At 50.4% G+C, this 22,099-nt stretch overlaps 1 protein-coding gene across 7 annotated transcripts in view; it reads left to right on the top strand.

The window, feature by feature from the left end:
- The window catches only part of Hlcs (holocarboxylase synthetase), a 194,153-nt gene that overhangs the window by 3,916 nt on the left and 168,138 nt on the right, over nucleotides 1-22,099 (top strand). For 2 of the 7 annotated variants that reach the window (XM_042259612.2, XM_042259613.2), the window contains exon 1: nucleotides 9,441-9,830. The exons of 2 other annotated variants lie outside the window; for them this stretch is intronic. Coding sequence is in view for 1 of the 5 variants with exons in the window: in XM_076549259.1 (XP_076405374.1) it covers nucleotides 21,047-21,241 (195 nt within the window). In the remaining 4 variants the exon portion in view is untranslated. Of the gene's footprint in view, nucleotides 1-9,440; nucleotides 9,831-14,954; nucleotides 15,114-21,025; nucleotides 21,242-22,099 lie in introns of those variants that run through there. 3 more of the 7 variants (XM_042259610.2, XM_042259609.2, XM_076549259.1) reach the window with 3 other exon arrangements.

The raw sequence follows: 22,099 nt of genomic DNA, 5'->3' as shown, positions 1-22,099 counted from the left end.
CGAGGCACCATTTAAAAAAAGATAAATGAGGGGGCTGGAGAGATGGCTCAGAGATTAAGAGCACCGACTGCTCTTCCAGAGGTCCTGAGTTCAATTCCCAGCAACCACATGGAGGCACCATCTGTAATGAGATCTGGCACCTTCTTCTGTATATATAATAATAAATTTTTTAAAAAAAAGGAAAAACGAGAGGTAAACAAAGTACAAGTAACTTCATATTCTGTTTGAAAATACCCTTGCTTGTAAGTAAGGAAGATCATCTAAAAACAAATTTTTGCAGCTGGGAAGTCGTGGCGCACACCGTTAATTCCAGCACTCGGGAGGCAGAGGCAGGAGGATCTCAGAGTTCGGGGCCAGCCTGGTCTACAGAGCGAGTTCTAGGACAGTCAGGGATACACAGAGAAACCCTGTCTTGAAAAACAAAAACAAAAAACCTTTGCATTTTATCTTTCATTCTTTCTCCTCCTCCTCTTCTTTCTCCTTTTTGCAAGGGATGGGAGGGGACATGGGCTCTCATTTTAGCCTTGCCTAGTCTGGAACGTAATATTTAGAAAAGACTAGCCTTGAACTCATATGGATCCACCTGCCTCTGCCTCCAAAATGCTGAACTAAAGGCATGTGCCACTATATCCCGGTAATTCTGTATTTCCTCTTTTAAAAAGGTTTTATTTTATGTGAGTGTTTGCCTGCAGCATTTGCATGCAGCATATGCATGCAGTGCCTGCAATGGCCAGGAGAGGGCACCAGATCCCCTGGAACTGGAGCCGGTCAGGTCCCCGCTGTGCTTCTATTCATCTTGGAATGGATGTAAAGAGGCTAGATCAGGTAGTTGCAGTGCCTCAGGAACTGTTCAGAGGAAGCAAAGGTATCCTAGATGTGGGTATCTTAGTGGTGCTGGGTGAGACAGTAAGGGTGTGACTACAGGGTGGGGAACGTAATGTGGAGGGGCAGTGCCTCTTACCTTCAGTTCTTTATGGTGAGGCACCCATGGAATTTCTAAAAGTAGCAAGGTTGATAGGGGGCTGGAGAGATGGCTCAGCAGTTAAGGGCACTGGCTGCTCTTCCAGAAGTCCTGAGTTCAATTCCCAGCACCCACATGGTGGCTTACAACCACCTGTAATGAGATCTGATTCCCTCTTCTGGTCTGCATGAAGACAGGTCAGTTATATATATAAAATAATTAAATTTTTTTTCTATTATTTTTTTCTAAGTTTTTTTTATTCATTTTACATACCAATCATAGATCCCCCTCCTCCCGCCCCTCCAGCCTTCCTCCCCAACCCACCCACCAAAATAAATAAATATTTTAAAAAATAGCAAGATTAGCCGGGTGATGGTGGCGCACACCTTTAATCCCAGCACTCGGGAGGCAGAGGCAGGTGGATCTCTGTGAGTTCGAGGCCAGCCTGGTCTACAGAGTGAGTCCCAGGACAGGCTCCAAAGCTACACAGAGAAACCCTGTCTCGAAAAACCCAAAAAAAAAAACAAAAACAAAAAAAAAAAAAACAAAACAAAAACCAGCAAGATTGCATTGAGCAGGAGACTGGCAAGCACAGACGCCGCCAGAGTCCAGCTCCAGCGGGGTTCTTGTGCCGCAGGCCAGAGGTCAGCAAAGAATGGAGAGTCTGACCACCTGTTGTCTTTAAAACTGATGGCCCGGACTAGCTCAGGCGGACTAGCTCAGGCGGTCTTTATAAAGTCCTAATGCATTCAAGCATGAGCAGTTTCAAATCATTTCTCTTTAATCATTTTCCAAGGATCATTAACATTTTAGTTTCTCCTTTACACCATATCATTACAGTATAAGCCAAATGTTTGTATCTAGTTAGGTACATCTTATTCAAACTGTGCCCTAGCCAGCAGGAAACATCCGATTACAAAGAGATTTAAGCCCTATGATCAGTTCTTAACAATTTGAAATCAGCTGAGTATATTATGATGCTTAGGACATCATTTTCAGGTGTATACCAGTTTCTAAGTGATCTGTATATCACCTTTATTATGTGGATTACAGTTATAATCCTCTTCTTTATAAGTTCTCAAAATAGTAACCATTAATACCTAACTCTTTAACTATTGGGACTAAATTTCTTATTCTTTCTGGCAGTTTCTACTTGTACTTTTCTTTAAGGGAAATGGGAGGTTTTTTGTTGTTGTTGTTGTTGCTGTTTTTTTGAACTGAGGATTGAACCCAGGGCCTTGTGCTTGCTAGGCAAGTGCTCTACCACTGAGCTAAATCCCCAACCCAGAAATGGGAGTTTTAGATTCCTTTATTGATATATTGGAAAAATATCTAAGTGTTCATTTTCTGGCACCAGAGAAATGTCTGACCTTTCATGTCCTGTATCTTTTCCTTATATGTTCCTATAAGTTTTTAATGTCATCTTTTAAGAAACTATTTTCCAAGTTCTTAAGTTCTTTAGCATATATTTATCTCTTTTTGGAATTAAATAAGCAATAATCATTAACCTTAGTGAGTTCCTCCTGCTTACTCAGGATTACTGCACAGGCAGCCAGGGGCTGTAGATGTAACCAACCATCTTATTAAATAAGAAACACAGAACCAATGCAAAGAAGAAAGCCAAGAGGTCAGAGCTCAGAGCTAAAAACCTTACCTTTCCTCCTGCGGTGGTCCTACCTCTCTGAACCAGAGCTACTTCCTGTGTTAAAGTCTTTATATAGAGTTTCTGTTCTGCCTTCTCATTGGTTGTAAAACCAACCACATGACCGCCTCGTCATGACCTGTCTGTATAGACCTCCAGGTTTTCTATGATTGGTATTGAGATTAAAGGCAGGTGTATCCAATACTGGCTGTATCCCTGAACACACAGAGACTTACCTAGCTCTGCCTACCAAGTGCTGGGATTAAAGTGTGCACCACCAACGCCCAGCTTTTGCTATGGCTCTAATAGCTCTGACCCCCGGGCAACTTTATTTATTAACATACAATTAAAATCACATTTCAGTACAAATAAAATACCACCATAAGGGGCAACTGGAGAAACCAGTTTCTGTAACAGAGACATTTTTCTGTTGGGGCTTTTGTTCCCAGTAAACTCAGGCACAATCACAACTAATAAAGCAAAACTAAGAGTTACTGTAAGAATAAGCATAAAGAAAGTTACAGAGGCCTGAAGCCCATGGGTTCCCTAGGATTCGTGCAGGAGTTGGCCGTATAGTATCCATAGGTCCAAATGGATAGGTTTCTCCGGAGGGCCTTGCTTTCTAAGGAGCTGTTTGCAACACATCTATGCACTGTCATTCCAAAGGGAGTAAGAGCTAAATATGGGTGACCTGCATGTCATCTTCCACTGTGGAAGCAGTTTCAGGATGTCTCAGCGTCACAGAAGTGATGCCACAAATGAGCACATGGAGTCCCGACAGGGGCCTTAGGTGGGAGGCTACAGAGCAGAGAGCTCTCTGCTCCAGGCCTCGGATTGGCTCATGGTGATTTTAGCTTCTGGGTGGCCGGAAGCTTGTTGTCTGCTAAGTCGGCACATTCCAGAGGTCCCACCCATAGTCAGGAGGACAGTAGGGGAACAGGTGTGTGGTAAAAGGTTGTTAAGGGGACTAAAAAAGGCCCAGGATACGTTTGGGTTTTGAACTATATCCTTCCAACTCTCCACAATCATGAAGTTCTGACCAACCAGCCCGAAGACTCTTCTACACGTGTATCTTTCCTAGGAACTTGTGTTCACAGCCTTCTGACTGTACATCAGGCAACAGATCTGCAGAGGGTCTGGAACTTGGTAGTTGGGCACGGTCTGATGCAGCAATTGTGTGTGTGTGTGTGTTTGTGTGTGTGTGTGTGTGTATTACAGTTTTAAGTAAACCATTAAGTTGAATGATAGTGTTGGGAACCAGGGGCCTCACTAGGAGAAAAGGGGGACCCTGTAGATTGGAATGGAAAAGTTTATTTTTGTTTGTTTGTTTTTTTGTTTTGTTTTGCTTTTTTGAGCCAGGGTTTCTGTGTGTAAAAACCGTGGCTGTCCTGGAACTCACTTTGTAGACCAGCAGGCTGGCCTCAAACTCATAGAGATCTGCCTGCCTCTGCCTCCCGAGTGCTGGGATTAAAGGAATGTACCACCACACCCAGCTGGAGTGAAAGGTTTTTCATTTGGATTTATTTATTTTCATTTAATTATTTATTTAATTATTTAATTATTTATTTATTTATTTATTTATTTAATTATTTATTTATTTATTTATTTATTTATTTATTTATTTATTTATTTATTTATTTATTTATTTATTTTTAAAGACAGGGTTTCTCTGTATAGCCCTAGCTGTTCTGGAACTCGATTTGTAGACCAGGCTGGCCTCGAACTCACAGAGATCCACCTGACTCTGCCTCCAGAGTGCTGGGATTAAAGGCGTGTGCCGCCGCCGCCGCCGCCGCCGCCGCCGCCGCCGCCGCCGCCGCCGCCGCCGCCGCCGCCGCCGCCGCCGCCGCCGCCAACGCCGCCAACGCCGCCGCCGCCGCCACCGCCACTACTACTGCCGGTTCATTTGGATTTATTTTTAAGCAGCTATTTCTATGAACCTGGGAACAGGGCCACCCATAGCAAAGGGCGTTCCCTGGGCCCATATCTTGTTTTTTAAATATCATTGTCTGTGGAAAGGAGCCAGAGGTCCTTGGAGAAATGCCTCCTTCAGGACAGTGAGAGATGAGCCAGGGATGGCTCCTTCCAGAAAGCACAGAGATGCCTAAACAAATGACAGGGAGAGTCCAGAAGGGCGTGGGCAAGCCTGCCTGGCACAGCCTGAGAACGAGGCTGAACCGTGGCGATACTGAATAAATAGCACTGAGTATAAAAGACTCGGGGCTGGGGAGTGGTTAGGAGGTCATGCATTTGCCATGCCAGGGCGAGCACTGGAGTCCAGAGCCCCAGATCCTACATGAAGGCCTTGTGGGTGAAGGCAGGGGCAGGGATCACCAGAGCAAGCAGACTAGGAAGACTAGCCATATCAATGAGCCCTGCGTTTGATTGAGAGAGCCTTCCTCAATGAGTAAGGCGGAAGAATGATTGAGGATTGGCTTCCACAGGCATGTGCCCCCCTGTGCAGGCACACCCACATGCCTCAATGCTCCCCCCACACATGCCTCAATGCTCCCCCCATATCTCCCTCAGTGCTCCCCCCACTAGAATGGAAGAAGAAAACCAAGTCCACCACTCATGGGTGAGTGTGAAAAGCAAAGGAAACTTGAAAACAGAAGGTGAACAGGGTAGAAGGGACGTTTCTGACTGAGAGTAAACAAATGTAAACAAATGTAAACAAATGCATACAAGGAAATGCTGGAGGAACAGCTCAGTGAGGCAGTCCTGGGTTTAGACAAATCACAGGTGTGATAACCATCGGGTGGAAACGATAATTGAGGGATAAAGAATATCACAGTTCCAGAGTGTCACCCCATGGATACACCTCCACACTGTGATCAAAGTCAGCATCACCAGTGAGGGTGGAACTGACTTCACGTGCCCAAAATGTATAACCGGAAATGTCATCGTATAGTGGAGAAAGGTCACGGTACAGAAAAGCCACCTCCAGGAGAACTAACCGCACCCCCCCCCCCAGACCTGCCTAAAACCAGTCATGAAATGGACAGTTTTATGAATCTCATTAGGGTCTTCATGACCTAACACCCCTCCTCTTAAGCATCACCTCCCCAAGTGAGAATTACCAAGTGACTTCTGGGGGCTATGTCCAAGCCACAGCAGGTGCAATCTGATACTCGTGGGAAAATCTTAGAGCTGGCAGATGTTAGCTGTGGGGCAATTTAAATCTGAATTCAGTTACTGCAGCATGCTTGAGTAAGAGAAACGTTCTTAGGAAATACACCCTGAATGCTTATGGATGAAGGGTCATGATCTCTGCAGCTTAATCTCAAGTCATTCTGTACTATTCTGCATGCACCAACATTTTCAGAACATGTTCTCAATGTTGAACATTTAAAAATTCCCAACTTAGAAAATTATTCAGCTGGGCAGTGATGGCACATGCCTTTAATCCCGGCAGAGGCAGAGGCAGAGGCAGAGAGGCAGAGGCAGAGGCAGAGGCAGAGGCAGAGAGGCAGAGGCAGAGGCAGAGGCAGAGGCAGAGGCAGAGAGGCAGAGGCAGAGGCAGAGAGGCAGAGGCAGAGGCAGAGGCAGAGAGGCAGAGGCAGAGAGGCAGAGAGGCAGAGGCAGAGAGGCAGAGGCAGAGAGGCAGAGGCAGAGGCAGAGAGGCAGAGGCAGAGAGGCAGAGAGGCAGAGGCAGAGAGGCAGAGGCAGAGAGGCAGAGGCAGAGGCAGAGAGGCAGAGGCAGAGAGGCAGAGAGGCAGAGGCAGAGAGGCAGAGGCAGAGAGGCAGAGGCAGAGGCAGAGAGGCAGAGAGGCAGAGGCAGAGGCAGAGGCAGAGGCAGGTGGATCTCTGAGTTTGAGGCCTAAGTCTATAAAGCAAGTTCCAGGACAGCCAAAGCTGCAGAGAAACACTGCCTTGAAAAACCAATAAATAAATAAAATATTGTTCCTCCTTTGTTAACATTTTTAAGGTAAGTGCCTAGATTATGACTACCAAATGAAGAAGTGTAAATGTTACGGTCTGTGAGGAGAAGGGCTGACTTAAATGCAAGGCGGTTAGGGACACTGGAGGTGAGAGCAAGGCGGTTAGGGACACTGGAGGTGAGAGCAGAGCTGGGCACATACATAGCCATGCTCTCCATAGCAGGTGTGTGCTCTGTGCAGAGGAGCCCCTGGTACTAGGAAGGCCCCACCCCCGGCTTCCATCAGACTTCTCAGGTTAATAACGCCCCGGCCATTATCCCAGGGCCTGCTCTGACCTAAATTTAGAGCTTGGACAATGAGGTATTTGTAATTAGCTGGTGCATTGCCCTGAGATTTTCCCAAGCCCCACAGTGTGAAGCTTTCTGTGCAGAGATTCATCAGTCTCCAGAGCAGAGCAGTTGTGAAAATCAGTAGAAATCTAAAATGGGAGTGGGTGGGTGGGGGGAGGCAGGGAAGGCCTAAAATTACTGAGTTGAAAACAAAGATCACTGATAATGGGCATGTGGGTCAATGGTGATACTTTGGAAAAGAGTTGAGCCTTATTTTCGTGTGAGCATTCGATGTCAGGAGCATGTGTACATTTGTCTTTCCACAGTGTCACAATGTATGAATAACAATAAATTCAAAAGCGATGTCACATTTGTTGGTTGCACTTCCAAGTGCTCCAGGTTTCCTTGGATGGCTGCTGCAGTCACGGCTTCTTGTTCGTTTTCAAAGATTTGTTTATTTTTACTTTGTGTGTTTTGGTGTCTTGCCTACATATATGTCTGTGTACCACTTGTGTGCCTGCGGAGGCCAGAAGCTCCCCTGGAACTGGAGGTACATGGTTGTGAGCCACCACGTGTGTGCTGGGAATTGAACCTGGGTCGTCTGCAAAGAGCAGGCAATGCCTTGAACGGCTGAGCCATCGTTCCAGCTCCTCCCAGGTGTTTTACTGCAATCTTAATTACTAATATCTCAGGTCCTGTGTGTCATTACGCTTCATACGTGTGTGTGTGTGTGTGTGTGTGTGTGTGTGTGTGTGTGTGTGTGTGTGATACGCTGTGCAGTATATGGATGTCACATTTGTGTCAGAGTACTCTGTTGCACTTACTCTCTGCACTTTGACCACTTGTGCTGTCCACAGCACAACGAAGTGTCCCTGAGGTCTGGGAGCCGCTTTAATCTATGGGTGCAGGGTAAGAATTTGGAGGGTGGCTTGATACTATTTCCATTCAGCAGAATAACAGCAAGTGCTCCACTCCTGGGGCTTGTGACCTCACAACCGTCGCTTCTTGGCGAGATTCACAGTACCAGGCATACCTTTCCTCCTGTGGAGATTGGCTTAAATCCAATCAGAGAGTGGTTAATTATCTCCCTAACATCTGAGCCACTAGTTCATGCATGGGTATGTCTTGCCACACTGCTCATCATTACAAATTACAGGGTTCAAAGCTGGGGTGATTATTTATGAATTTCCCCCTATGCAGCCTACATAGTACCTTCTAGCGCCATGAAAGCTAGCAGGAGTAAACTCCCTGGTCAGTACTAATGATTTCTCCATGTCCAGTGACCACTGTGTGTCATCTTCAGCAAGAGGGTCTTACCATCAAGTGCTGAGGGTCAGTCAGGAACACAATAGCTTGTGTTATTTGGGGGGCTCTGGGACACTTCTGACCGACAACTCAAGGGGAGGTATCCTGTAGCTCGCACTGGGGTTTTTGTTAACCTATGGCTTTAGGAGGAAGACACACACACATGCACACGCACACACCCACATGAAGCTTACTGTAGTGGTTTGAAGTAGAAATGCCCCTCATAGGCTCATGTATTTGAACTCGTGGTACCCAGTTGGTGGTGGTGTTCGGGGAGGTTAAAAAGTGTGGTCTTGCTGGAGGAAGTACTCTTTGAGACTTCATAGCCTCGCCCCATTTCCAGTTCACATCTGCTTCATGCTTACAGTTGAAGACATAATGTTTTATCAGAAAAGTAATGAATACACATAAAATAATAGGTTTCCATTTGGGTTTCCCAAACATCCTTAGTGTTAGTTTTCTCTTCCCCTATCTCCTCCTCATACTTACGCCTCCATCCCTCCAACTAAACCTCCCTCCCCATAGTCTTCCCCGCCATATCATCTGTATTCTCCTATCTGTCCCCATAGACTCCCCCCCAACATCACCTGTATACTACTCCCCATAGCCCCCCATATCACCTGTATTCTACTCCCCATAGCCCCCCACATCACCTGTATTCTACTCCCCATAGCCCCCCATATCACCTGTTTTCTACTCCTCCCCATAGCCCCCCCCACATCACCTGTATTCTACTCTCCTCCCATAGCCCCATATCACCTAGTAAGACCTTGTTTGAAAATAGTAACACAAAGGCGTGCGTGCGTGCGTGCGTGTGTGTGTGTGTGTGTGTAAGTAGTAGTAGCAGCGTATCTAGGGGGCCCGAGACCCTTAGTTCAGTGCCCAGTAGCCGTGCACACAAAATTCTCGAATCTGGAAGCATGGGGTGGGGGCTTCTTGAAACTGTTGACCTGAAAATGAAGGGATCAGAGTTCAGAGGTCAGAATCAAGACCCTCTCAGGGTCCCCATCCCTAGGGTGAGAAGGGGAAGGTGGAGAGTGTTAGGTCAGAATCTCCTCCTCTCAGCTGAGAGGAGGAGGAGGAACTTCTCCAGAGGCCTGGCTTCGCCTGCTTCTCCGCAGCACAACTTTCCGCAGGGTTTATTATTGTGCCGGGGAGCAGCCCAGCGCCCACCGCACAGGGTTCTCACAGAGGCTCGCAGGCACAGGCGCACAGGGGACGCATTACAGGGTCAGTAGGGTGCTGCAGGCTCCCACAAGGGGGTGACCTCGGAGGCCAGCAGCCCTAAAGGACAAGCAGGCACCCTTCGTCCTCCTGTAGGGAGGTCACACTTCTGAGGAGCGACCCTGTGTGCAGCGGGCCCTGGTGGTGTCTCCAGTCTCAGCCGACAGTGGGCAGAGGTAGCCCTGGCACTGCCCGAGCCCGGCTGGGGTGTGGCCAGGATCTGGGGCCTCAGGGATCTGGCCCTTTCCCAGGGTCCGTTCCTGCTCACGAGGCCGCCACCTGCGTCGTGGTTGGTGAAGACGCACCGCCCCATTCCCGTGCATTTCGCTGATTGCCACCGGCTCTGGAGCTGCCGGTAGCGTGGGCCAGCAGCACCGCGGGCCAGGAGCACCGCGGGCCAGCAGCACCGTGGGCCAGCAGCACCGCGGGCCAGCAGCACCGTGGGCCAGCAGCGCCCGTGAGGGGCCGTGGACTCCCCGGCCTTAGAGGTACGTGCTGCCCGCTGCCCGTGGCTCCCGCTGGGGACACACTCCCTTTCCAGTTCCCCAGGAGCTCGCCGGCCAGCCCAGCCTGGCTCCTGCTGGAGTGTCCAGCCTTTGATGTTTCTGTTTGTCCCCGCAGGGGGAGTTATTTATAGACAGGAATAATTTCTTCACAGCGGGGACCCTTTGGCTTTGCTCTACCGGGTCTGGATACTATCATTTTTTTCCGGGCCAAAATCTGGAAGCCAGCTCAATCCAGTTGCATCATGTTCTCTGCCTCTTCAATAGTCAGCTTCTCCGGCACCTGTGTTTACTGTTTATGAATGTGGGGGACACCTCACCCCTGTTGAGGACATGGGAGTGGGGTTCACCCTTTTTCAGCTCCGTCCCCCATCCACGAAGGGGTTTTGATTTGGAAACCCTTGAATGCTGGAAGGTGGGCAGGAGGAAGTGAGCTCTGGGGTCTCACCGGGAAGCTGTGTTCTGTTCACCCCGCACCCCCAGGTCCCCTCTGATTGTTTGGATGGGGCTTCCCTCCTCCACCCAGGTGCCGACTTCTGGTTGTAAAGGTCCATCCCCTCTCCCCTGCTGGGTGAAGATGGATTCACTTGCAGTGTACGAAGTTTTGTGAGCACTTTGTTTTCTAGTAGCCGAGTAAGTAAAAGAGATGCCAGTTGTGCCTACTTGGGAAAAAGAATGGAGTTTTAGTTACAGAAACTTCTGTTGAGCACTCACTGGTACAGGCATAGTGCTGAACACCAGGGATCCACATCCAGACGCCAGGGATGTGGAGATGCCTAGCAAACTCAGTCAGTCGGCCTGCAGCTGTGTAGGGATCTGAGTGCGAGAGTGGGGGGTGCAGAGGGAGGCAACTGGAAACTATCTAGTTTGTGTTTCTCCTTTAAAAATTGAGATTGGTAGGTTTTCTTTTTAAAGCAATATTTTTCTCTCTCTCTCTCTCTCTCTCCCTCCCTCCCCCGCCCCCGTCCTTCCTTCCTTCTTTCTTTTTTTTTTTTTTAAAGATTTATTTATTTATTATGTATATACAGCATGTATGACTGCAGGCCAGAAGAGGTCACCAGATCTCATTACAGATGGTTGTGAGCCACCATGTGGTTGCTGGGAATTGAACTCAGGACCTCTGGAAGAGCAGTCAGTGCTCTTAACCTCTGAGCCATCTCTCCAGCTCTTGTTTTATTGTTTTTTTGAGACAGGGTTTCTCTATCTAGTTTTGGTTCCTGTCCTGGATCTCGCTCTGTAGACCAGGCTGGCCTCGAACTCACAGAGATCCTTCTGGCTCTGCCTCCCATGTGCTGGGATTAAAGGTGTGCTCCACCAATGCCCAAAAGTAATATTTCTTTTATTTTAAAATTTTTATTTTATGTGCAAGAGTGTTTCCCTGAGTATATGTATGTATGTGCCACATGCATGCATTCCTACAGAGACCAGAAGAGGCCAACTGATCCCTTGGAACTGGTGTTATGGATGGTTGTGAGCCACTATGTGGATGGAATCTGGGCCCTTTGCAAGAGCAGTGTGCTTTCTTAACTGCCAAGTCACCTCTCCTACCCCATGTTATTTCTTTACAAAAAATGTACATGGCCGGGCAGTGATGGTGCACACCTTTAATCCCAGAACGGGGGAGGCAGAGGCAGATGGATCTCTGTGAGTTTGAGGCCAGCCTGGACTACAGAGCTAGTTCCAAGACAGCCAGAGCTGTTACACAGAGAAACCCTGTCTTGAAAAACCAAAAATAAATTTTAAAAAATGTACATGGGTGCATGCATCCCATGGTGGTACATGTAAAGGTCAGAGCAACCTGTAGACTTCATCCACTTCATCCACCCCTTGTACCCTGATGTGAACTCTGGGGGTTGAATCGGGCCATCGGCCTGCATAACAAGCTCTTTCCCCATGAAACCGTCCTGCTGGCTCAGGATGAGAGCCCATCTCTGTGGCCCAGGCTCACCTCTAATGCCTGATCCTCCCACCTCAGCCTCCTGAGTAAGACTGCATGCCTCCATCAGCATGCCTGGCTTTCATTTCATTTCAGTTCTTTATTTTTTGGTTTTTTGAGACCGGGTTTCTCTGTATAGTCCTGGATAGCCTGGAACTCACTTTGTAGAACAGGCTAACTCTGAACTCAGCATTCCCTCCTGCCTCTGCCTCCTGAGTGCTGGGATTAAAGGCGTGTGTCACCACCGCTCAGCTTCATTATTATTACTATTTTTAATTTAATAGGTGAAAAACTGGGACCCAGAAAGATGAAGTAACTTGTTTATAGCTACATAGCTATTTAGGAACAGAAAAGGAGTGCCAATAAAATCATGCTAGACTTACAAAAGAGTTGCCAAAATAGTACTGAGAGTTCTTTCTCATCTCTTCTCAGCTTCCACCAATGTTGACCTCTTACACAATCATGATTGATCAATCCTAACTGAATAATGTTAGTGCAACACATGAACTGAACTGCCGGTTCCAGGTTTCACCAATTTTCCCCACCACTGTCCTTTTTTTTCTGGTCTAGGATCCAACTCAGGATTCCACATTGTGTTTCAAACTTTCATTTAATTAATTAATGCGTGTGCACCCATGTGCCGCTGCTCTTGAAGGTCAGAGGTCACCTTTATGGAGTTGGATCTCGTCTCCCATTTTCACGTGGGTTCCTGGGATTGAGTTTAAGGTGCTAGGTTTGCTCAGCAAGCTGCTCTCTCACTGTTCTGTTGCTGTGAAGAGACACCGCGGCCAAGGCAACTCCCATAAAGAAAGCATTTAATTAACTGAGGCTTTCTTATGTTTTAGAGGATTAACTCATTACCATAATGGCAGGGAGCAGACAGGCATGGCACTGGAACGGTAGCTGAGAGCTTTACATCCTGGTCTGCAGGGAGAGAGAGAGAGAGAGATAAGAGAGACAGAGACAGACAGAGAGACAGAGAAAGACAGAGACTGGGCCTATAGGCTTTTGAAACCCCAATGCTCACTCCCAGTGACACCTCCCCCAACAAGGCCACACCTCCTGATCCTCCCCAAACAGTTCCACTCCCTTATGACTAAGCATTCAAATATGTGAACCTCTGGGGGCCATCCTCATTCAAACCACCACACCTGCTGAGCCTTTGTGCCAGCCTTATTTTTTTAAGCAAGTTTCTCATTATGTTTGTAGTCTGGGCTAGCCTCCACCTCCTGAGTGCTGGGGTCATAGACACATATCACTGTGCCTGGCATTAAGCTTTTAATTAGTAAATTAAGTTTTTCTTTTCTGGACAGGGTCTCACTCTATGCTAGGCCACCTGGGCACTTACTATGTGGCCAAGGCTGGCCTCAAACTGACAGTGATACTCTGTCTCCTGAATGGCAGGATCACAGGCAACGATCCACCACTCCTGGCTGCCGAGCCCTTTAATTTTTAACTTGAGTTTCCCACTACTTGAAGTTCCTGCAGCCGGTGCTGAACGACTGACATTCAGGTGCTGTACAGAAAGCCCATCCCTGGCTTCCTCTTCCTTACAGCATGCACTTGCACTTTCAGAGCAAAGTGTTTCCCCAGGTGACCTTGATAATTCCCACCCACAGCTTTTGGGTGTGCCCAAGTTAGGGACAGTCCCAGCTCCTCTGCCCTGGACACGAAAGGTTGTCCCTAGCCTTCTGTGAGGTTGGCTGGTGGATCTTGACGATGAGGATGATGATGAAGTGTGTACACATGTGTGTCAGCAACTGTGTGAGTGCCAACAGCATGTGTCGAGGGGCAGAGGACGACTTATGGTGTGGTCTTTCATGTCGGTTCCAGGGATTGAACTCAGATCTTCTGGTTTGTGTGGCAAGTGCATCTAGCACCCCCATCTCCCACCCACCCCCCGCCCCAGCCACTGTACGAGTCTTGGCTCTTGGCTGTTGATTCTTGTCTTTGTGGGTTGCCATGTACAGCAGCACATTCTTTGCCCGCAGTTGGAACTTACCCAGGGAGCTAGAACGTCATCAATTCATGCCTTAGCTTCCTCACTGGGTGTTGAGACCTGGGGTAAGTTATTCGAAATTCCACTTTTTTAAAAAATTTTTTTAAATGTTACTATTTTTTTTTAAAGATTTATTTATTATGTATACACTGTTCTGCCCCCATATATGCCTACACACCAGAAGAGGGCACCAGATTTCATTACAGATGGTTGTGAGCCACCATGTGGTTGCTGGGAATTGAACTCAGGACCTCTGGAAGAACAGACAGTGCTCTTAACCTCTGAGCCATCTCTCCAGCCCCTCTAAATTCCACTTTTATCCTCTGCAAGAAGGTGGCCATAACAGCCATCTTGCAGAGTATATCGGTTTTCTGTTATTTCATTTTATTTTTTGATGGAGGGATCTCCTTCTATGCCCAGGCTGGTCTTGACCCTTTGGGCTGAAACGATCCTCTACCTCAGCCTCCCATGCAGCTTGAGTCATTGTGCCTCTGTTTCCTGTTATTGTAACACAAACTGCATGCTGGGTAATGAATAAATGAAGTTTATTCAGTGGACAGTTCTGGGTCTGAAGGCCAAGGCTGGGCAGACTGTCAGTCAGTCTGGCCTCTGCAGGGCTCTCTGGGAAACAGGGCGGGAAAGGGCCACGTGCAGAAGCAAGCATCTCAGCTGCTTTGCAGCATCACACTCTGTGCGCGAGCTGGCCTGGGTCCCGTGGGCACACACTAACCCTTTCTGGGGATAGCAATCCCCTGTGACCTACCTGCCTTCTTCTAGATGGGCAGGTCCATCCTGCAGCCCCAGGACAGCTGTGAATGCAGCCCAACACAAAATCATAAACTGCTGACAACACTGTGAGATGATTTTTTTATTTCCTGGTAACTGTCCAGTATGAAGCTTAGCAATGAAAATGTCTGCCACAATGTAAGAAGGTTACATGCCTGCTGCTGGCTCTGACTTAAACGTTCCATTGCCCCCATTACTGTGGCACTGCGGACCAGGCCTCCAGCACAGTGGTTCTCAACCTTCCTGATGCTGTGACCCTTTAATGCTGTGGTGACCCCCCCCCCCACACCCTGCAACCATAAAATGATTTTCATTGCTGCTTCATAACTGTAAGTTTGCTACTGTTATGAATGATAATGTAAATATCTGTGTTTTCTGATGGTCTTAGGCGACGCCTGAAAAAAGGTCCTTCAACTCCAAGGGGGTCATGACCCACAGGTTGAGAAGTGCTGCTGTAGCACATGACCCTTCCGGGACAAACAGCATCAAGTCCCAGCACGAGCTCACCGAGAGGCCCGAGTGTATGAAATGACTGTCACAGAGCCAGGTGTGTGGTGGGTACAGGTGACTGTGGAGTGGTGAGTGAATGAACGGGAGATGAGACCAGGCAGGCGTAGTGTGTGGTCTTGAACGCCAGAGCTCCCGGAGGTCAGGGATCAGCGGGATCTGAGCCGGCTCACTAGGAAGTCAAATGTAGGCTAGCTGGATGGCGCAGAGACAGGACTGCAGGAGGGACCGCCAAGGAGGCGCCGTTTTGTTCATTTCTAGGAGCGGAGTGGGAAGATTAAAGGTGGCTGCCATCCTGCTGTAGGCAAACATGTTATGGAGGGGGGGCAAGAGGAAGTTAGGGCTCCAACATGACTAAATTCTGGTCGGAGACTACACCATTGCAAGCACAGAATACAGAGAAGAGATCAAGAGCTAGCTTGCTGGAGTTAAAATGCATTTGGTTTCATTCAGGCTGCCTTGGAAGTGCCATCTGGCTAGTGCAGAGGTGTGGAGGTGACAAAGTGGCACTGAAGCCTGGGACAGGAAGGGTGGGCGGGATCCTTAAGGCAGATAATGAATATTGGGAGGGGGGTTGGAGCAGAGACTCACCCAGGCCTGGTGGTTCAAAGGTGCCCATCTTCGAGGTCGCTGCAACAAAGTACCGCAGGGCGTGGGAGCTAGAAATCCAGGATGGAGGGGCAGCCAGGGGTGATTTCCATCTGAGGTTCCTCTCCTTGGATATGGATGATATCTCTGTGTCCTCTGCATGTCTGTGTCCTTTGTAAAAGGACACTGTTCACACTTACTGGATTAGGGGACACTCATATGCCTTCATTTTACCTTAATCGCCTCTTCTCAGGCTTTACCTCTAAATATGGCTGTGGAGGCCTAGACAGCTGCCAGGGGCCCAGACACAGCTTCTGTGACAGGCTTACTGGCAGGCAACACCCAGATCCAGGAAAAGCCGTAAGCTAATACCACCCAGGGATGAGGAAGTACCTGACATCCCAAACATTCCAACCATTAGATAAGGTGGCCAGATGTCCCTGAGTCTAGCACACACCTATTTTTTGTTTTACAGATACCCCTAGATAATTGTCAGCCAATCAGGGTCCTAGACCCTGGAAATCCCCTCACCCCAACCTCTGCTATGATAAAAACTCTGCCCCACCTGAGCTCAGGGCTCTCTGCTCTCACTGCTGTGTGGGACAGACAGAGGGACCATGCTCTGGAGCTTGAAGTAAAGGCTCTTTGCTTTTACATGCGGGATTCGGTCTCCGTGGTGGTCTTTTTGGGGGTCCCTGCGATCTGGGCGTAACAGTGGCTACTTGTGAAGTCCAGGGGTTAGGACTTCAGTGTATGAGTTAGGATGGCCACAGTTCCTATAATAAACATTGGACTAGAAACGGGACTTTGAACGCTGAAAGAGTCCTGGAGTCATTTCAGAAAGCTCGGAGGCTGGCTGTCCCCCATCTCCTGCCCTTGCCTCCAACGCCTGGGCGCCAAAGCCTCCGCCATTTCATTCCAGGGAGCTGTAGTCCCAGGGCTCTTAGGCCGCAAGAACAGGGAGGGAGCTTCCCCGCTCCGTCCCCTGCTGGTGTCTTGGTCCTCTGGAGTTCCAGCTTCCCCCGAGAGACTGGTGGGTTCTGATTTCCATCATGTGACCTGAGCCCTGGAGCGAAGGGGACTGCCCCTCTCTCTGCCCAGCCCCGGGGTAGTGGCAGAGTCAGCTGCTCTCAGTGGTTGCCCTGCACATCTGTCTCTAGGCAGAGGTATCCCTCCTGCTCAGTGGCCTCCCTGCACCCTCACCAAGCTCCAGCGGGTCCTCTCTGTTTCTATTGTCTGGTGAAGACATGGTCAGCACAGTGCTGCTGTGGTGGGGACGGAAGTGAATTCACAGGGCTAGCCAGGTGGGTTTAAACTGGTTCTCACCAGGATTTTATGTCCCAACGTCTGGGAGCCGAGCATCAGGCTGCCAGTCATTGGCCTGTGATGTGCTCGTCACGCCTAGTGTACCTGTTACCCTCTCCTTACAATTGGGCAATGTTTGTTTACTCCAGATCTGAACCCTTTACCATTACTTCTGTCTAGATGCTCCCTCTCCTGTCAGAGTGTGTCCCTTGTTAATGGTGCCTCCAAATAAACGGAGGGCCTTGATTTACGTTTATTTTTAGAAGTTTTTCTCTTATGTCTGTATGTGTTTTGCTTACATGTATGTGTGTGCCTGGTTTCCAAGACGCCAGGAAAGGGTGTTGGATCCCTTGGAGCTGCAGTCACAGACAGCTGTGAGCCGCAGTGTGTGTGCGGGAATTGAACCCGGGTCCTCTGGAAGAGCTGCCAGTGCTCTTATCTGCAGAGCCATCTCTCCAGCCCTGTGATCTTAATTTTAGTGTATTCACCTTTTCCTTTGTAATTAGTGTTCTTGGTAGTTTTTAAGTGTGTGTGTGTGTGTATGTGTGTGTGTGAAAGAGAGAGAGAGAGAGAGAGAGAGAGAGAGAGAGAGAGAGAGAGAGAGAGAGAACACATGCAACAGTGTATGTGTGGAGGTCAAAGGACAAATTATGAGAATTTTTTTCCCCTTCTGCAATGTGGGTCTCAGGGACTGAACTCGGGTCATCAGGCTAGGTCATCTGGGTGACCCAGTGTTCTTGGTATCTTAGTTAATGTTTTCTTATTTGGGGATCAGAAAAGTATTTTCAGTCAACTCTGAGTTTTCTTTTAATACACAGTAAAAATAAAAGCGAATCTGAATAGAGATGTAGCTCTGTGGCGGCATGGCACTGTGGGCCGTGCTAGCCCTGGGTAAGTGGGCCTGCGCCGTAGAGGAGAGGCAGCAGAATAAGCCGCAGTAAGGGACAGTGAGCACGGTTTCCGTTTCCGTCTCCGGCCTTGGCTTCCGTTGGTGTCGTAGGCTGAAACAAATCCTTTCCTCCCCAAGTTTATGTGTGTGTAGGGGTCACAACATGAAGAATGTACTAAAGGGTTACAGCATTAGGGAGGTTGAGAACCACTGCCCTACAGGCTTGCCTAAAGCCTAATCCAAAGAAGGCATTTTCTCAACTGAGGCTCCCTCCTGTGACTCTGGCTTACAAAGTTGACGTACAACTATCCAGCACAAACTAGTGCCCTGCAGAAATTCCCTTCCACTAGGAGAGTGCTCTCTTTGCATCCCTTAGTCTGTCTTCTTCTTCTTCTTTTTTAATTTTTAATTTTTCAGCTTGACCTCATCTATAATCTTTTTTTTTTTAAAGATTTATTTATTATGTATACAATATTCTGCCTACATGCCAGAAGAGGGCACCAGATCTCATTACAAGTGGTTGTGAGCCACCATGTGGTTGTTGGGAATTGAACTCAGGTCCTCTGGAAGAGCAGCTAGTGCTCTTTACCTCTGAGCCATCTCTCCAGCCCCGTCTTCTTGTTCTCAGTGACGTGCAACTTGTTTATGAGCCCAGTCAATTGTTTTTGGACGCTCCTGTTAAATCTATTGTTGCTATACCATCTGACCAAAAGTCTGGGGTTCTGTGCATTTGTAGACAAGGTTTCTCTGTGTAGCTTTGCTTGTCCTGGATCTCGCTCTGTAGATCATGCTGGCCTCAAACTCACTGATCTGCCTGCCTCTGCCTCTGGAGTGCTGGGATTAAAAGCCTGTGCCACCACCGCCTAGGGTGAGTGGACAGATCCTTGGCCAGTGTACTTCAAAGATCTATTCTTGGATTAGGCAAAACTTGGGGGAGGTACACCCGATGGTTCTTAACTAATTATGCCGTCTATTTACAAGGGGGGGAGGGCAAGGGTCAGGCAGCAAGCCACTGCGCAGGCTGCTCAGAGGCCTTGTGGGTGAGAGGCTTAAGGGAAGAAAACCGCTGTTCTTAACTGCTGGGCATTGTGTTTCTGGGACAGGGCCGCTGTGAATGTACCCGATGTTGCCTTCTTCCACTGGGCTCACAGTTAAACTGGTAGCAGACATGTGAGAACGGCCTCACCTCTTTTTCCAACTGGGCCAGATAGAGGCTGGGTTAGCTCTCTAATATGTAATGTGTAGATAGTTAGCAAATATTGGCTGTTGACATAAGGTGGACTTTGACTTGATTAGGTTAGGCACCCCCCCATCAAATTCTCCCTCTCTATCACCCCCCATAAAACTCTTCCTCTCCACCCCCCCCATAACCCCCTCCCTCTCCATCACCCCTATCAACCCTCCCTCTCCATCACCCCCATCGACCCTCCCTCTCCATCACCCCATCAACCCTCCCTCTCCATCACCCCTATCAACCCTCCCTCTCCATCACCCCTATCACCCCCTCCCTCTCCATCACCCCTATCACCTCCTCCCTCTCCATCACCCCCATCAACCCTCCCTCTCCATCACCCCCATCAACCCTCCCTCTCCATCACCCCATCACCCCCTCCCTCTCCATCACCCCTATCACCCATCCCTCTCCATCACCCCCATCAACCCTCCCTCTCCATCACCCCCATCACACCCTCCCTCTCCATCACCCCTATCACCCCCTCCCTCTCCATCACCCCTATCACCCCCTCCCTCTCCATCACCCCCATCGACCCTCCCTCTCCATCACCCCATCGACCCTCCCTCTCCATCACCCCTATCACCCCCTCCCTCTCCATCACCCCTATCACCCCCTCCCTCTCCATCACCCCTATCACCCCTCCCTCTCCATCACCCCTATCACCTCCTCCCTCTCCATCACCCCCATCAACCCTCCCTCTCCATCACCCCTATCAACCCTCCCTCTCCATCACCCCCATCAACCCTCCCTCTCCATCACCCCTATCAACCCTCCCTCTCCATCACCCCTATCAACCCTCCCTCTCCATCACCCCATCAACCCTCCCTCTCCATCACCCCCATCAACCCTCCCTCTCCATCACCCCTATCACCTCCTCCCTCTCCATCACCCCCATCAACCCTCCCTCTCCATCACCCCCATCAACCCTCCCTCTCCATCACCCCTATCACCCCCTCCCTCTCCATCACCCCCATCAACCCTCCCTCTCCATCACCCCTATCACACCCTCCCTCTCCATCACCCCATCGACCCTCCCTCTCCATCACCCCTATCACCCCCTCCCTCTCCATCACCCCTATCACACCCTCCCTCTCCATCACCCCATCACCCTCCCTCTCCATCACCCCTATCACACCCTCCCTCTCCATCACCCCATCACCCTCCCTCTCCATCACCCCTATCAACCCTCCCTCTCCATCACCCCCATCAACCCTCCCTCTCCATCACCCCTATCACCCCCTCCCTCTCCATCACCCCCATCAACCCTCCCTCTCCATCACCCCCATCAACCCTCCTTCTCCATCACCCCTATCACCCCCTCCCTCTCCATCACCCCATCAACCCTCCCTCTCCATCCCCCCATCACCCCTCCCTCTCCACCAAACTCTCTCTCTCCACACCATCCCCTCCATCACTCCCTTCCCCCTCTACACCCCCCCACCCAGTGGCCTCTCCAGGTTTCTCCACGCCCCTGTTCCCATAAGTTCCCAGCACAGCTTCGGTCACCTCCCCAGTTCCCTCTAGTGGTGCAGCCTGTGTCTCTCCATCTTCAGGGCACACCTCCACTCTCCTGTCTTCTCCCTCCCTCCCTCCCCCGGTCTTGAACAGCCGGCCTCCGGAGACGAGTCCGTAACCTCTCTTCCAGGGCCATCCTCAGTCCTGGCCCGGCCTTCCCATTCCCGTAGCCCCTCCGTACCCGCGTCACCCTCTCCGTAGTCCCGGCGCCCCCAGCTCCTACCCAGCCGGGCATCCCTTCCACCCCAGGCGCATCCCTCCGCTGCCTCCTTCCCCGGCCGGCGCCCCCGCCCCCGCCCCCGCCCCCGCCCCGCCCCCGCCCCCGCCCCGCCCCCAGCCCCTCCCGCAGCGCACGCGCACTCCACCCCCTCCCTCCCTCCCCAAGCCCGGCTTCCGGCCGGGGCGGGGCCTGGCGCGGGCGGGCCGGGTGCGGGCGCCGGCCATGCTCATCACGCTGTGCTACCTGTACCTGTGGGCGCGCTGGGGCCGCCGGCCGGCCGCCTTGGTGCTCGCCACGGTGCGGCGGCTGCGCGCCTCGCGCTGCTCCTTCACCTTCTGCCGTGCCGCCGCGCAGCCCGGGGGCGCGCGCGTGTGCCTGAGCCGCGGCGGCCGCGTCTTCTGCGTCGGCGAGAGCCAGGTGGGCGGCGGGCGGGGGCGCCTGTGCGTGGAGCCGGCGCGCGGCGGCGGCGGCGTCTGCACCCCGGCGCGGCGGCGTCTGCACCCCGGCCGCGCGCCGAAGCGCAAGCGCAAGCCTCGGCGTGCACTGGAGCCCGGGAATCCCTGCTGGGCGCCGTCGGCCGCGGGCCAGCTGCCCCTCCCGCCGCGTCTTCTGTCGGTTGCAGCTGTAGCGGGGACACCCCGGACACCCCACTCGGCACCTCGCGTTTCCATGGGCTGGCTTTCGGACCAGTGCCGAGGGTGATGGCCGCGGCCCCCTCACTGGGAAGGGGACAATGGCCCAACGTTTGCACAGGCCCGCTGCAGGCGAGGGACCTGACTGCACAGTGCACTTCCTACCCTGTGCTTCTGGACATCACTTGTTTTTGTGAACATCACACAGTGTTTTGCTTCTCAACGGCCTTTTCCCCTTTCCGCTTCCTTCTGGAAAACTGCCCCACTTCTAGCACTAAAATGAGTGTTCTTTTTCATAGATGTCAAACCATAACACCCATATAGGAATCATAATCTTACTTCAGGCTGGATATTTTTGTCAAGCTGCTTAGGTATGGGGATGGAATTGTGCTTCCAGGAAATTAACAAAGACAACACTCTAAGTAAAAAAAAAAATACAGTGTAGGAGTTGGAGATGAATCAGCGGTTCAGAACACTTGTTGCTCCTGAGAGTTCCCTTGTCCAATTCCCAGTCCCCACATGGTGGCTTGTAACCATCTGTGGTCCCCCCCCACACATGGTGGCTTGTAACCATCTGTAGCCCCGGTTCCAGGGGGTCCGAGGAGTGCACACACACACAAGGTGGCAAGACACCTGTACACAC

The sequence above is a fragment of the Peromyscus maniculatus genome, chromosome 12 (genome assembly GCF_049852395.1).
Source record: "Peromyscus maniculatus bairdii isolate BWxNUB_F1_BW_parent chromosome 12, HU_Pman_BW_mat_3.1, whole genome shotgun sequence".
NCBI lineage: Eukaryota > Metazoa > Chordata > Mammalia > Rodentia > Cricetidae > Peromyscus > Peromyscus maniculatus.
Note: the sequence above shows the minus strand (reverse complement) of the source record. Positions and strands in the feature narration are given on the sequence as shown.